This window comes from Rhinolophus ferrumequinum, chromosome 2 (assembly GCF_004115265.2).
Source record: "Rhinolophus ferrumequinum isolate MPI-CBG mRhiFer1 chromosome 2, mRhiFer1_v1.p, whole genome shotgun sequence".
NCBI lineage: Eukaryota > Metazoa > Chordata > Mammalia > Chiroptera > Rhinolophidae > Rhinolophus > Rhinolophus ferrumequinum.
In genome coordinates, this window is record NC_046285.1 from 60,033,085 (window position 1) to 60,050,476 (window position 17,392).

Consider the following 17,392-nt stretch of genomic DNA (forward strand, 5'->3'; position numbering starts at 1 on the left):
ATATTGACTCTTATGAGGTGGGGTGCATTGTGAAATTTTCTATGTTCTTTCATTAAAAAAAAAATTCAGCTCACAACTTAGTATTAAATTTTGCAAACCATGAATACATTAGAACACATAACAGCTCTAGAGCATTATCTATGCTAACTTACAATTTTAGGGAAATTTATAGTCTTCCTCCTTCTTGGAATCAGCCCACAAGAATATTCTATGTACTCAGAGAAAACAAAATTTAACGGCCTTGTTACGATGTATCCAGCCTGGACACGGTGCACACGGGTTCAGTGTAGGTAATGCACCTACCTTCCCAGGCCCAAGAACAGAGGAAATGACTTGCAACTATGTAACGGACCCTATGTCTATACTGCACATTTTATATAAAAGTTCTTTTTATGTACATCATTTCATTTGATCCTCACAACAACCCTGTGAGGTAGGCAGGGAAAATATTATCAGATTTACTTTACAGATAAGTTAAGGCTCAGAGGTTAAGTGACTGACCCAGGGATTAAATATCGAGTAAGAGGCAGAGAGAATAAGAACCATTAACTTCTAGTCTGAGGCTCTTTTCTCTAAACTACATAGCCTTCGAGAGTATAATCTGACCTCAAATATTTTTTACCACTTCATCCTCATTTTCTTATTGTTGACTAGAGTTTTTATAGAATACAACAAAGGACCTGATTTTAAACTTATCATGCCAAATTTATGTTTCTCTACCAATGAAAACGTATGGACACAGGATATATATTCTTTTGGAAAGCACTGTTTCCTTGGCTCTAGTCTAAAGGAATGTAAGCAATTTGAAAGACTCTAAAGGCGAAGGAAACAAGAGAAATCAGAGAAAAGGATATAAAATGGAATGTATTAATGGATTTTAGTCTCTTTAAGCTTTTACTTTTGTGACAGGGTTCAATGGAGAGCTTTAATGCAGATGAGACTTGAGGCTTTTGAAGAGGATCTAAGTCTTGATGAAGTTATTCACACTCAAATCTTGAATGCGTAATGATGGTAGGCCCCAGGGTCTTCAAAAACTTGTACTTGATGCTTTAAAAACAAACAAACACACACAAAATTCTACTAGCACGTCTAATAAAAGATTTTAAAGGATTCTGAAAAGCTGTAACTCTTTGGCCAGTAATTAATCAGATCACTAGGTGCCATTCGGAAAGAACAAAAAGAGAAAACCAAAAGGAAATAAAGAGATTTTTAAAGATATAGTATACAGAATGGCTAAATATGTTCAATGGCTTATCTCTTAGATTAATGTTTCTTCACTGTAAATTGCAACAGAATTTAAAGCTGTTACAGAACCACCTTGGGATGTAGTAAGATAAACTGATGTAATGATAATTTCCTGAATCTCTTTGATCACGATCCATGACATCCATGAAAAGCAAAGGGCTTTTGATCTTTGAAAGCATGGCCAAAATAATTTGTTGGAAGAGATGGCATAAAATGAAGTTGATTCCATGGGGTAGAGAAAGAAACTGAAAGAGAAATATTATGGCTTGAAAATATTTAAACAGGAAGAAAAAATAACAAAGCCTTAGGATGAAAAAATTCAGACCACTTTGCAGGTTCATATAATCACAAAATTGATTTAAAACAATTTTCTTGTTATTCAAGATATATCTAATAATGAAACTAATTTTTGTACATTGATGTTTTATAGGTTAATAGATCTAGTTAATCCATCTTGGTCATACACAATTGAAATGCTTAGGAAAGCCTTACAGACATAGCTCAAATTCAAATTAAACAGCAATAAAGTTTTGAGTTCTCTCTTCTTTTTCCCCTCCCCCAAACAATACCACAAAACAGAATCTTAAAAGATACCCTTAACCATGATGGTATATGTTGCTAGATTTAAATTTTCTCACTCTCAGGCTTTTGTCTGCTTTCCCATCACTTAAATTCTGTGAATGATCTTAACACATACAAAATTCTTTAAACTGAGTTTACAATCACGAATAAGCTAATCATAAGCCCAGCTTTGAGGCCTTAAAATTCTGACTTTTTTCATTTATACTAACTGGATATCTTTCTATCTGGAATTTTTGGTTTTCCAGAAAATTATATATATATATATATATATATATATATATATATATAATATAGATATATATAATATAGATATATATATAATATATATATATATACACATGTTTTATATACATAGTATTATATATCTATGTGCATAGGTACACACATATACATGTATCCTCCTCAATTCTATGTTATCTACACGTGACTTTCACATTCATGTTCATCTCCTTTCTTTCTGTATGTGACCTTTACCGTATTCATCTTCACTCGGGAAAACACAATCAACCCTTGGATTCAATTCATTACTATCCCTTCTCTTAGCAAAATAAGGAGTCCCACTGTAGGCATCCTGCCTCATGATTTTCATTTTGTGGCTAGTTACGATTTAGTCCAAGGATCTCAAGAAGCAAAGTATCATTTAACAGCAATGATTATAAGCAAAATACTCTGTCAAAATTGGGTATAAAACACCTGACATAGCATAACCTGTTCCATTCCATTAATCATGACTCAACCTTTACATTAGAGACCTTCATTTGATTTTAACAAGTTACACAATCAGTGGTATCATATGGGTATGTCTCTTACATAGCCTATCTCAAGTAAGTTTCAAATAAAATCCCTCTACTAGTAAAATGAAGATTAACATATCATTAAATCACTTGTGTAACTCATTTTACTCACCTATTACTATTATTCCAAATGTCTCACAATGTAAGTGTGAAAAGACAAAGATGGCTAGAGAAGTGAAAGTCACCAGAAATTTCTGCTGAGTCCCAAGGCAAATAATCAGCCAATTCAAAGTAATATCCTCAATACTGAGATTATCCACATATATGATCTATCTGGTGTACTGATTTTACTAACAGAGAATAATCCATTCTTGGAAATGCCTTAAGCCAGTTCTAAACATCAAGAACAAAGTAGAATAATAACTAAGATTTGTTTAAAGAGTAGAGTCCCTACATAGCAAGTCAAATAAAACAAAGTCCATCCCATTCGGTAATACTGAAAGGCTCTAAGAACCTCACCAATGCAATACAAACCTAGTTTGCAAACAAAAGTAATAACATCCTTATCGCCTGGTAAAGTCAGCAACATGCTTATAAATTGTACATGAGTATTGAATGCGGCAACAGTAAGCACTTAGTTTATCACAAATCCTTATTAAGAGTAATAATCTAAATTAAGGTGAAAAACCTATTAAAATTTATCACCAAACCTTTCGTGAAGCTCTGAAAAAAGTTAACTCACTTGTGCAACCTCATTCCTTCTGAATGGTGCAATTAATTAAAAGGACAAAAGTCATAAGGAATTGTAGGAGGCTCCCATAATTATGAAATTAGCCTAAAGCCTTACTGTTTGTTTCTTAGTATTATAAAAATAAAAACATGTTCACAGTAAAAAATTCAATCCACCAGAAAGAGTATACAGAAAAATGTGAGTCTGCTTCCTACTCTAGACCTATGGTCTCATTCCCCAGGAGTACCTCTGTCAATAGTGTGTGTGTGTGTGTGTGTGTGTGTGTGTGTGTGTGTGTGTGTATTCATATATATATATTTGAAGAAATTTTGTATGGATATATAAATGTATGCTTTTAAAAACACAAATGGAAGCATACTATACACACAGTTCTGTACTGTTTTTCTCAGTTAACAATGCATCTCAGAGATTTTTTCCTTATCTCCATCTGCGGATCTTCATCCTTTCTAAGAGCTGCAAAGTACTATGAGTACATCATATGAAGGCATTTTTTTAACCAGACCTAGGTTGAGGAATGTTTAGGTTATTTCTATTTTTTTAATTTCAAATAATATGACGATGAATATCTTTATATACAAATTTTATTTGTATGCAAATCTATTTGTGTGCAAGTACAAGTAGATCCAAAAGACAAATTCCTAGAAGAACTGTCTGATTTTAGAATTGAACAAATTTTAAACAAGAAGCCAGTGTATCTACAAAGGAGACCAGTAAAAACACAAAATTAATGCTTAGTGATTAAAAGGTGCCAAATGTTATCACAAAGTTAGAAGTGAAGAGTTTTTTGTTTGTTTTTCAATTGCAGTTGACATTTAATATTATTTTATATTAGTTTCAGATGTACAGCATACTGGTTAGACATTTAAATAATTTATGAAGTAATATCCCTGATTAGTCTAGTACCCACCTGACACAATAGTTTTAAAAATTAACAAACTCCTAAGCTAGGAAAGGTAAAATAGAGCAAGAAAAAAAACTTTATCCCCAGGATAGACCTCGAGAATGAATCATCGAAGAGATTTTCTAAAAGAAGAACAAAGAAGGAAAAAAGAAAATAGCATTAATAAGGCAGGATAAAGAAAAAAAAACGACAGTTTTTTTGGCCTCTTTTCTTGTTTGAACCTAAGGCCAAATATGGGACATACACTATTACAGAGCCAAAGTTGAATATGAGATGATTTAAATGACTATTTGAGGTCCCATTCCTACAGGGTATCCATAGGTTGACATAGTCTACCAGATTCTAAAGTTTTGAAAGGAGGTCTCCCAGAAAAAGAAAGCAGAACAGTAATCTTCCAAGAATTATATACCTTGTTAAGTTCTCTAATTTCTCATCAATTTTACAGGGAAATAGTAATGATTGCCTAATAAATACAGAACAACCCTCTTTCTGGAAGGTTCAGATTAAAGCATAATTGAAAGAGATTCGGCCTATATTTTTCAATCACAATCCTACAATTTCCTAGACCAATCTAGGGCTATTGTATTTCTCACCTAATGTAAAACACAGTCAACAACTTACCTTTCCCAAAGTGCTAGGATTTGAATGCCACAATACAAATTGATTCATGTTTTTGTCCATGAATGGTCCGTAGATTTCTTTAAATGAAGTCCATGTTAGAGTCCATAGATATCAGTGTTCTGCAAAACTGAAAACCTCAAGAATGTCAATGCACACCCCGAAGTTACCACTTGGATACCAATTTATTATGAATAATAGTTATAATAGTTATTATTATGAACATAGACATTTAGATGTACAAAATTCGTGGACGTGACATTGAACAGTAGAGAGAGGTAGCAAAATTAGACTTTATTTTTAAGTTAAGACATTAGCATTAATGTAAATCTAAAGGATCTCAAAACCTTACTGTGTGCCATATTTATATGTATTGTGAAGCTACCACAATAGTAAGAGCATACAAAGATGGTGATGATTTGGATACCAACAATTTCGAGACACTGGGAAAATAAGTTTGAAAGGCAGGCAAACTTTTTAAATTTAAATGACTGCAATATGTATTTACATACCTACTTTTTGTTTTCCTCAACCTATTTTAAAGAACATCTTAGATTTTTTAATATAAAAATGCTTACTAGCTTCTTCTTCATAAAAAACAAAACAAAACAAAACAAGCCATAATTTAGGTTTTCCTACTCCATTACGTCCAACCTAATGATGAGATTCTAGAACCTCTTAGGAGCTACTATCTCAATTGATAGCAAGAAGCCCGTACACACTATGACCTCATGACACTGCAGACAGATAGTGATTCATGCCTGACAACCAAAAGCGATCTGGTTACACTACTTGTTCTTGAGGTCTATGCCCACTCTTCATCACATTTAAATCATCTCAACAAATACTTTATAAAGAACACAATTTAATCTTCAGGGATTTATTCTTTTGGAGGCTTTCTGCAACTGCTGGGAAGAAGTTAACATTATGTGAACACACCAGGTGAAACCGCTGACCGTATTTTTATGAATTACTAGTTTCATCCGTGTTATGAAATAATTCTCATTTACATCTCAAATGTAAGAAGTATCCCAATATAAAAAAGAAAACAAGTTCGTATTTATGAAAGAAAGCTCATAGAACACTAATTAGAAGCTCAGTGCTACAACTCCAATTTACTATTTGATGGTCAACTGCACGCCGGGGTCATTCACCTGTAAGTTCTTCCCAGAAAAGTAAAAGAACCCGAAAGGAGCCCAATTATCGCCGTATCTCTCTACCCACACCAGAGTAAAGTACGAAGGCACATTTCAAAATTTCAATAACCACAAAACAACAATGTCCTGAATCTCTCAACTACACCGGCATCCTCATAAATCACTAGTCAGCAAACTAAGCTGGAGTCACTTCTACATGCAGAAGTCGGGATACCGAAATCCGGAAGAAGGTTCCCGGAGCTGAGCCAGAATCAGGTTCAAGCGTTCATTCATTCATTCATTCGACAGCATCTCAAGAATCAGGTTCGTGCGTTCATTAATTCATTCTACAGCATCAAAAAAATGCCTAATAGTGGCAAGGCACTGTCCGGGATGAAGAGATGAAAAGACGAAGTCCCTGTCCACTACTAGCAGAAAGGGGGAGGGAGGCAAGGTAAGTGGGAAATGAACCCTAGGTCAGCTCATCTCAGTGCCCAGGCTCCATCTCTGCATCCCCGAGCGCCAATGCTCCGGAGCCCATTACGCCAGCCATAACCGATTCCTGAGAAGACTCAGCCTGTCTGCATTTCCTCGACGACCTCGGCCCTCACGACCCCGTTCCCAAAGTTCCTCGTATCCCTATCTCCCCAGGAAGCCCCACACCAAGGAGCCTTTCCCTCAGCCACCCCCTAACGCGAGATCAACGACTCCCTGTCCGAGCTCGGAGCCCCGAGAAACCTGGGTCACCAAACCTAACTTCCCCCCTTGCCCAGGTCCGCGATCGGCCCACAGATTACCTGTCGAGGATACAGGGTGTCAGGAGGACCACAGAAGGTCCGCCCCGCCCATCGTGACGCCCTCACAACTGGGCACCGCCTCCAGGGCTTCCTGTACGTTACATCCGGCCGGATGCCACCCGGCTCAGCTCAACGCCCAACCCCTCTGTTGATGTCATTTGTGACGTGTTCCTTGGCTCCCCGGGGATCCTGGCGCTCTACAGAGCAGTTGGTTTACCCTGTTCTTCTCCGCTTGCTTTCCTAATCTCCAGCCCGGAGAGGTGCATTTTTGCTTTTCAAACTTCTTTGCCAGCTTCTGCAGCCTTCCCTTCTGCAGTCATTTCTCTCTGCTCTTTCTGTACTTCGAACTCCATCACTCTTTTCCAAACTCAAGAGGCCCCTCAAAGAAATCCCAGGATTGTTCTTGTGATTTTTCTGATTTTTTTCGTTTCCTCTACCCAGTAGAATGCCGGCTCTGTGGCTGTGCTGCCTAGTTTCCCAATCTGCCTCACTTGTAACTAGGCAAATTACTTAACCTCTCTGTGCCCGTTTCCTCAATTGTGGAACAGATGAAAGTGCTCAGTCAGGGTTAAGTATTACAAGAGCTCTTGTTCCCTGTTGGAACATATAAGTGGTAAGGAAGGGTGGAACTGGTTTGCCTGTTACCCTTTGTATCCTCAGCTTTTAGTAATTGATTGATTAATAATGCTTGGCATCTTCCCCCTCTGAACTCCTCCCCCACAGATGGAATGTTAGTAGGAAATAACTTCAGTCCTCCTTGAAATCACCTGCTTGGTTATTGTGCTAGAAAGTGGGGGAAAGATGAACAAAAGCCAGGCCCTGCCCTCAAAACATGGAGATACCTAATAAATTATGGAAGGAAGAAAGTCAACCAGGGGAAAAAAGGGGACCCGCTCAGCTGAGAATTTATCCTTAGAATAAAAAAATTCACAGAATATTAGAACTAAAAAGAACGTTAGAGATAATCATTTAATTAACCTCTTGATGTTACAAGTAAGGTAAATTGGATTCAGAGAAGCAACTGACTAAAAGCCATACAATTAGTGGCAGGGCTAGGACCAGAAGTGGAGTCTCAAAATGCTCGCCATCTCCACCCATTCCCCAAATCTGCCTCAAGGTGTTAATAAGGATTCACTTTGTTAAAAGCAGATTCACTTTGAAAGCCTTTATTCTCAAGTGAAAAAGGACTAGGAAACTACCAGTCTGCAGAAGAGAAGAGCAATGTAACCTAGCAGATTCCACACAGTTCTGACGATCATTTTTGTTAAAAAAAAAAAATAGTATAAGCAGAGCCACTTGTGGGGACAGAGCCCCAAAGAGCAGTTTCCAGGCTCTTGGTCTCACATAGAAAGGTGCTGGCTCAGGTAGTAAATGGCCACCAACTGTGATTGGATGGCCATCAGCTGTGGCTAGTTGGCTGTCAGCTGTAACCAGTGAGCCACTGGCCACTAATATAACTGCTGTGGCTACGCTAGCAGCAAAATGGGGGCTAGCAAGAGGATGGTGGCTGAGCCTGCAAGCAGTGCAGTGAGGGTTGCGAACAGTGTGGCTCCTGCTTCCTGTGTCTTCAACCCAGCCACCAGCTAGAATATAGTAGTATGACTCCCCTTCCTACGGCTCCGTGAGTGTTCCTTTTTGGCCTTACCATGTCCTGCGTTCTTATGTGGGGAGCAGAGCAAGACCCGCAGGCCGCGCCGCGTGACCCACTTTAAAATGGAGCTGGAGCTGCCATCCCAGAGGAACTGCCTTGTACACTTTAGGCCTCAAACCTTTAGAATGTTAAAACAGGGCAAAATAACCTTTGGACTGGGCCTAAAGCAACATTGTGACCCAAAGAATTGTTTGCAAAGATAACAAGAAAGCACATAACCGTGACTACTGAAAATTTTTTTAAAATTAGCATCTCACTATGTTTGCTTTCCTGCACCAATAAAAATGCCTTCCTTCTATTGCTGTAATTGTTCCCCTTCCCTTTCTGATAAATATGCCTTGCTTTTGTCTTCTAATCAGAAAACTATTTGGGTTTCTTCCTGAATCAGTGATTCATGGAATAGCTAATGTTTTTGTTTGTTTTTATCTCAAATAAATGCTTGTTGCCTTTCACTTTGGAAGGCCTTTTATTTTTAGGTTAACAATTTGAATGATCTGGTCTGGCCACTGCTGGGTTCATTTCAAACACAGTCACCCCTTCCCCCTGGCAAACTTAATATTTACCCAGAAATTAGGGGCTAAGTATCAGCTCCTATGAGCTCTACCTTCAGTTTTAACTGGCTGGATGGGAATAAATAACTGATCCAAGCAGTTCCTGAAGGTAAACATAAAGACTCTATGAGTGTACTGCGAATAGCACAGCACCAGTTTATTTAGATTTCTCTACTGGAAGCAATTTCTCTTAAATATTCAGCCTTTGTTTTAGGAATATGACAAAACTAGCATAGATATTGTTATTGAAATGTTGGTAATGAGTCTGTGTTCTAAATAGCCAGATACTCCCACAGACCCACAATATAATATAGTTGGCATAGACCAAATTTAAGGTTTCTTCCAACTCTTTCGTAACAAAAGGTCAATGAATTCTTAATGAATCTATGGAACAGAAGAATTAAATAATCTGCTGAAAGTCACAAAGTTAGCCAATGGCAGTCAGTTTAGCATCTAAGCCTCCAAATTCCATTCACTCATTTATTCATTCAGGCATTTGGGACACCAGGCCAGGCATTAGGGGTACAAAAATGTATAAGATAATCTCCTGCCTTTGAGGAACTTCTATCTGGTGAGGGAGGCAGACTTTTTAATGGAAAAATAATTCGATGTTAATGTAATCATAGATTCATCTAGTTCCTTCATTCAATGAATGCACTTTTACCCCATTACTACCAATATACCATAACTTGATAAAAATAAATACAAAATATGTTTTATTCAAATTTTAAATCATTGGAACCACATTTTTTAAGAGTTTCAAATAATCAAAATTTATACAGGTCTTAGAGTCAGCTTGTTTGGGTTCCATGCCTAACTCTGCTATTAACTAGCCATGTGACCTTAAATCACTTCACCGCTGGGCCTCAATTTCTTCTTGAAGGTCCTTCCTAGAGTAAACCTTGTCTTGTTCTGTCTAGTAGAAAAAAATGCATGACATTCCCACTGTGACCACTAGATGGCCAGCTTCCATCATTCCTCCCTTTTTCCCTTCTTCTCTCCCTCTTTCTTCGTTTTTTCTGACCAAAGTCATCATCACACCACCTATCTGAACAACCACCTATATGGGTAACCGCTGAGTATCCAAGACTTTGGGAGATGACAGGTCTAAAATGCTTGTTGAATAAGTGAAGAATGAATGGATTCCAGGATTAATTAGTTCTGGGACTTTCTATCTCCTACGACTACTGCCCCTTTCTCCTATTAAAATAATTGCTTCTTTTTGAAAGCTGTAGTGGTGGGAAGAGGAAGAAAAGATGAGACAATAGCTAGGAATTATATTAGGAGGAGCATGCAAGTTGGATTGGGAGGAGAACACAAAAGGCCTTGCTTTGCATCCCAAAGCAAATATCAGTGCATTGCGGATTAATGGATGAAATAACATAAATTATTATTTTAAAATAATATTGTAAAATAATATGGGAGGGTTCATATGATCAATATTTGTTGTATATTGATATTGTTGAAGCTGAGTATATTGGGTTTCATTATACTCATATTCTTTCTATTTTTTTGTGTATACTTGAAAATTTACACAATACAAATTTACACGGTTAAAAATAAGAGAGATCATGAGTACATTTTCCTTCCTCTAAACAAGATCAAGTTCAAATTATCCCACTGAATTTCAATTAGGATGCTTTTGTCTGATGTTGCAGAAAAGTTGTCACAGACTGGGTTTTTTGGAAGTATGAGTAGACACTGCTATGGAGATGGGGACAAAGATTTTTTTTGTTAGGAATGGACAGGAAGCAGGATTGGTCAGAAGAAGAAGCAGAATTACTACTTGAGTCCAAGGAATCATCAGCCAACCTGGGAGGGAGCTCTAGAGTAAGTCCTGGCCCTCAGAGTAGCTGGTGTCAGGTTGAAAATGGCCAGCCCTTTCTACTGGATACAGTCCGCCCAAGGAAGGGTGTGATCCCAAACAAGGTGGCTCTCTGCGTTGAGGTAGACCCTGGAGAAGCTGACATCTGGGACTGCCTGTTAACCACCCTGCAGAGCTGTGCAGCGAGTCCTTTCTTGAAAGGGAATCCAGGCAGCATATTTTTGCATCTTTCACAAAACGCAACACAAACCGGCTTAAACAATAAGGGAATGTGTTAGCTTCTGTAACTGGACTCTTATGACAGGCACCAGGGTTGGTTCCCCCAGCACTCAATCATATCATCCAGGACCCCTATCTATTTCCCTCTTTGCTCTGCCTTCAGTAGCATCTGTTTCAGCTTATGGCCAGATTCCCCTGAGGTGACAAATGGCTGTAGCAGTTCATCTACACATCTACACACTGTGCACACTCCACTGTGAGAGGACGGACACACCGTCAGTAATTCCAAGGTGATTCTCAGGCTAGAAAAGAGAAAAACAGACATGCATTTCTGGACTGGACACTCTTGACAATTTTTATCTTTTCAACTGTAAAATACGGCTTTACATTAGTCACCATTACATGTCATACTGTCACATACGCACCCTAGAATTCTGTATCAGTTAGGCAAGGCAAGGTAATACTGCAGTAAATAAACAACCCCCAAACCGAAATGTCTTAAAACCAGGAGGATAATTTCTTACTTGTGCTACAAGATCACTCTGGGTCTGCAGAGGGCGCTGAGCATTGTAGTCACTTAAGAACCTGTGACTACAGGCTGATTGAGCAGCCACTGTCTTGCATGTTGTCAATCACGAAGCAGAGAAAAAAAAGAATTGGGTGAAGCTCTATCACTTCTGCTCACCGTTTATTGGCCACAAAAATGTTACATGACCTCACTTACTTCAAGTGGGCAGGGAAGTGCAGCCCTATCACGGTGAGAAGGGGAGAAAACAGGAGTAACTGTGAATAGCACCAATGACTGTCACAAAGCCAGCTCTATATTTTAGGTCTTATTGACACAGACTCACCTAGAATTCAGCTGTATCAATCTGTGGATAGAGTACAAAGCAGCAGGAAAATTCCTTGACAATTTCTCTCATTTAATTCTATTATAATGTGAGCAACTATACTATATGAAATTGTTCTGACATTATTAGTTGCTCAATTTGAAAAATAATATAGTTCAAGGCAGAATCAAGTCAAGGACAGTGCAGTGAACTACCAAAAGCTTCCCTCATGAGAGTTTCTTAACCAAGGATGAGCATTAAAATTCTCTGGGGAGTTTTCTTAAACTTCTGAGTCCACCCAGAATCAAAATATCCCGGAGTGCCAGATGTGTATATTTTCAAAATGCATGTTTCTCCTTCCCCCTCTCTCCATTAAGATCTACTATCCCATAATGCCATAAAGCAAACAATATGAGGGCAGGTACCACGTCTCTTTTTGCTCATGCTGCTTTAGCAGTGGCTAGCACACACAACAGCTCAAAATATGATTGGTTAAATACTTATTCATAAAACAGTTATCAAATAGCCCACATCATATTTACAAGGATTCCATTATCTAACCTTGTTAAATCTCCCTAGGAATTGCTATACAACATTTATTTTAACTTCCAATGTATTAATCCTCTCAAAAACTGAAATAAAATGAATTTGGCATATCGTGTTCTTAGTGAGCACAATATATCTTTGATGATCACAACTTCCTTTTCACAAACCATCTCCTTAATGAATTATTCTAAAATTTCATAAGGTATTGATTTAAAACTCACCAGTCTACAACATCTTTTATCATCTCTTTGCCTATTCACAAATCAAAACATTTGCCCATCTTTAGTCTTCTGGCCCCTTTCCTTTTACTTCAGATTTCTGAAAGCTATAATCATGTCCACATAATCTCCAGGCTTAAAATCAAGGCACTTTGATGGGGCAATCTGGAAATAAATAACAGATGCTAGAATATTTGATGATTCTATTAATGGAGGTCTGAGTTATGCCAACCTATTTTATTTTGACCTTAGCAATGAATGGTCTATTAGTTTGAATCCTGTTTGCTATTCAAAGCAGATGGAAATATAATGCTAGAGAAAAGACACAATTCAATTTGATTCATCTCAAGGGAACATAAGACTAATAATGGCTAATAATATGACTATTTTTACTTAGTGGCTTTCGTAAGCCAGACAGATTCTAAATGTGTATTCACTCACAAAGGGAGAAGACCATGCTTGGTGATAAAGAAAAATACAATATAACTCGTATTTAAGAACAACTAGCCTAATAATAATAATAATAATAATAAAAATGGACAAGAAGTATTGACGAGAATGTGAAGTTGAAAACCTTATACATTGCTATATGGATTGTACATCAAACAATATGGCAGTTCCTCAAAATGTTAAACAGAACTGCCATATGAGCGAGCAATTCTACTTCTAGGTATGTACCCAAGAGAATTTAAAACATACTTTACACAAAAACACATACATGAAATGTTCATAGCAGTATATTCACATGAGTCAAAAAGTAGAAACAGCCCAAATACCCATCAACCGATGAATGAATAAACAAAATGTGGTATGTACATACAATGAACTATATTATTCAGTAATAAAAAGGAATGAAGTACTGATACATGCTACAACATGTATGAATCTTAAAAATATTATGCTTAGTGAAAGAAACCAGACACAAAAGGCCACATATTGTGTGATTCTATTTATATGAAATATCCAGAATAGGCAAATCAGTAGAGACAGATTAGTGTCTCTGTTAGAGTAGATTAGTAGTTGCTAGGGGATAAGAAGAAAGGGGAATTGTAGGTACAGGGCTTCTGTTGGGGTGATTAAAATGTTCTGGAATTAGAGTGTGGTAATGGTACACAACTTTGTGACATTAAAAATCACTGAATTGTACACTTTAAAAGGATGATTTGTATAGTATGTGAGCTATATCAATAAAAATTAATTATCCTTTTAAAAAAGTGAAAGGAAAGAAATATCTTTATGGATAAGAAATAAAGAGTAAATATGAGTTAGGGAAACATGAATATGACCTGACTGATGACAGGTGCAGAATCCAGAGAATAGGTGCTACTTATAGGGCCACTGACAAATACGAAGAATGCCCCGAACAACCAACAGCGTGAAGAACTAGGGATACCTTATCATATGAGAAATGATAGTTCCTGAGAAAGGGCCTGAAAAGGAACAGACTTAAGACAGAATTTGTTAACATCTTTGAATATTTGCTGAAAAATAATTTTATTAATGGGAGACTTAACGTATAACAAAAGTAGACCCAGGGAGTAATTATTTCTGAGAATAAAAGTAGAATCAGGGAGTTGAAAGTCCTAAGGACTTATTTCAATCAGTGAAGATAATGACTGCATCATTTTCACCACAGTTGGGTTTTCTTTAGGAATCCTGATAGCTGGTTAATCTTCATCATTATGATACTAAATATATGTGTGTGTACACGAGTGTGTGTCTCTCCAAGGCTCAACACTTGAGCAAGCCACTTGAAATGCTAGAAATGGTCATTTACTGATATTACTGGTATAGTGAAGAAAATATTTATATCTCACCTTTTATTTCAACACTTGCGTGGGCAGCTTTTCTTAAGCATCAGCCAACTTCCCTGTTCAAGAGTGTACTCACTGCTCATTGCTTCACTGTTTTAGTCAGGACAAGTTGAAATGTTTTAACAAACAGACCTACATTTCTTTCTTTCTCCTGTAGCAGTCCATGTTGGTTCCAGTCAATGGGGTACCTCTCTCCTCAAAGTTGTTAGGGCGGTCAGGCTTCTATCTCTGGCTCTGTCTTCCCCTGGGGCCTGCGGTCCATTTGTATCCCACATTAAAAGGGGAAAGGACAGGGAAGAGCACATGTGAGATTTTATCACTCCAGGTGGAAAGCAATATTTTGCATTTGTTCTGGATAAACCTGATTGGTTTACCAGAGATTTCAGCTCTGATGGACTTATGCCACTGTGAAATGAAGTTTCACAACACAATACCCTGTCAGTTTCCAGGGCTTACAGGTCACCCATGCAGGGAAAGCCAAGTTTAGGTAGGCATCTCTGTTCTTCCTGTGAGTACACAGTAAGCACATAAATTTTAATATTTACATTCTTTTATTTTTCCTGAGATCTTTAATGAACCACTTCTGATCCACTGATCTATTTTCGTGAACTGCAACATAATGACAACAATGACAAAAGCATATTTAACAAGCAAAAGCAGTAACATGCAAATGATGTGGAAGTGCCTTAGCCAAGAGGAATGGCATCCAGTTAAGTAGCACTTACTGAGACAAATTGAATGAGAAGACAATTTAAGCATATAACAATTCATCACAATCATCAAGCAACGATCAATGGTCAAGCAGTCTGCAAGAAGCAGCATGGTGCCATCTGCTAAATTGGCTCGCCACATTCAGATTTGGCCCATAGGAGCCCAAAATAAATTTAGACACTTTATTATTTACATAGACAGCAAAAGAAAGGTCAGCGTGGTATCAGCTCCCTGTGTTCCTAGTCCCACAGGATGACACCAAACAGAAAGTGCTGGATGAAGGATGACAGGAACCAAGTTGCTCTGTTGTTGAGAAGCAGGGCAGGGTCACCACTTGCAGAAATCTGAGAGTAAGTGCCCTCTTAAATTTTAAATTTGATGGAAGTTTGCAGCTGTATCTAAGGGATGGGGGTGGAGGGACTCAAAGCAGAAAGTTCTGTGTTCAACTGAAACTAGGAGATAGATGAGAAATGATGTGTGTCTGACTCCTCCAAGGTAAAGATGAAAAATTGCCTCAAAATGGCTCCACGTCCTCCTGATGTCCCCTTGCTCCAGGAAGAGTTTCCGGCCATTCAGAGCTGTTATGCCTTGCCTACACAGCCTTTGTGGAGGCATTCAAACTTGCTAGCATGCCACGGCAGAGTTCTTCTCCTAGAGACCAATGTCTGAAATAAGAAGACAAAGTTTAATTTACTGCTTCCTATAATAAGGGAAAGCTCTGCAGGTCATGCACAGGCTCTCTGAGCAAAGCAAACTGCTGATCTTACATCGAGGTTCTGGGCAAGGTAGAGTTCAGGGACTGGCGAACCTGCAGAGGCATTAAAGATTGATATGACCTGTAAGAAGCTGGTTGTTGGCACCCAGAGGCATTGGCACTGGGCTGTTTGTGACTGGTACAAGTGAGGTCTGTCTTTGACAGATTGGATCCCTTCTGACTGCTACTTGTTTCCAGGGCTTCAAGGCAATTGGCATTTTCACAGGAGCTGGAGCCTGTTTTGAATTCCAAGAAGTGAAAGAATATCTATGAAAATAGTCCTTAATCATTGTTAAAATTTGTGGAACACCAGTGAACAAACTCATTCCGTTGTTCTTTTCCTCTGAAACTTCCAGACTGCCCTCGGACCACTTCGCAGACTGTGGAGACCACCAGAAGCCAATCACATCTAAAAGTCCAACCTGAACTTTTAGAGAAAAGGGTTTGAGCCTTGTTTATCTTTAGTCACCTGCCTAGACCTGGCCCATAATAGGTGCACAATTCATGAATGAATGCAGTATTAGAAGTCACAAGCCTAAGGAATGGCAGAAGAAGAAATATGAGGACTGGGCAGAAAAGAAACTCAGGTTTCACTAGGTTGCCATACGACTGTTCTGTAAATACTCAGTTCATGTCAGTAGGTGAACATTTAGGTGAAATGCATGATGCATGGATTTAATATTCCAGGTTTGTGTCATATCACGTAATTGTCAGGACCCCATATATCGGTCCCTGTTAAGGATCATGAAGATGAAAATTGTGATAAGGACAGCTCCACAACTTAGTGAACTCAGAATTTGCCCAGAGAAATCGGGTTTGCAAACCTCCACTTGCTGGCAATTCCACCCATTTTCCACTGTCCTCCTAGATCTGCTTTGTGATGGGAGCAGGTAGGGAGCCAATAAATAGAAAGAGGGATCAAATGTACGGTGATGGAAGGGGAGCTGACTCTGGGTGGTGAACACACAGTGTGATTTATGGATGATGTGATACAGAATTGCACAACTGAAATCTATGTAATTCTACTAACAATTGTCACCCCCAATAAATTAAAAATAAATTAAAAAAAAAAAAAAAGAAAGAGACGACGAACTTTTGCAGACGCGGAGCTGGGGTCAGGGGGAGCAGGAGGGCGGCGACGTAGTGTGCGCGTCGGTGCGGGGGGGGGGGGGGGGGGGGCGGCCGGGAGGCGGGAGGCGGCGCTGGGCTCCCATTGGCCCCGCGGGCGCCCCTCCTCGCGGGGCTGGACCGGTGCGCAAGGAAAAGTGGCATCGCCCTGCGGCGGCTGGCGGAGGCGACTTCAGCGACCCGGGAAACATGGCCGAGTATACGCGGTTACAGAACTCTCTGGCGCTGATTCGCCTCCGAAACCCGCCGGTCAACGCGATCAGGTAACGGGCTCGGTCGCCTCCAGCCTGGGGACAGCGGGGCCTTCCCCGCCTGCTTGCTCAGGAGGCTTTGACTCTCCCCTCCTGGTTTAAACGGAGAAAGACACTGACTCAAATTGAA

General features: G+C 38.8%; 2 protein-coding genes across 3 annotated transcripts in view; one reads left to right on the plus strand and one right to left on the minus strand.

The window, feature by feature from the left end:
• The window catches only part of MAP3K13 (mitogen-activated protein kinase kinase kinase 13), a 140,082-nt gene extending 132,827 nt beyond the window's left edge, over positions 1–7,255 (minus strand). Inside the window, exons 1-2 of one of the 2 annotated variants that reach the window (XM_033126513.1) lie at positions 6,765–7,255; positions 4,835–4,961 (exon numbers count right to left, since the gene is read on the minus strand). The gene's annotated coding sequence lies outside the window, so the exon portion shown is untranslated. Of the gene's footprint in view, positions 1–4,834; positions 4,962–5,950; positions 6,709–6,764 lie in introns of those variants that run through there. The other variant, XM_033126536.1, reaches the window with a different exon arrangement.
• A 9,864-nt stretch (positions 7,256–17,119) lies between these two features.
• The window catches only part of EHHADH (enoyl-CoA hydratase and 3-hydroxyacyl CoA dehydrogenase), a 37,532-nt gene continuing 37,259 nt past the window's right edge, over positions 17,120–17,392 (plus strand). The window contains exon 1 of the mRNA XM_033130563.1: positions 17,120–17,274. Within this exon, the coding sequence (XP_032986454.1) occupies positions 17,201–17,274 (74 nt within the window). The 5' untranslated portion in view covers positions 17,120–17,200. The remainder of the gene's footprint in view (positions 17,275–17,392) is intronic.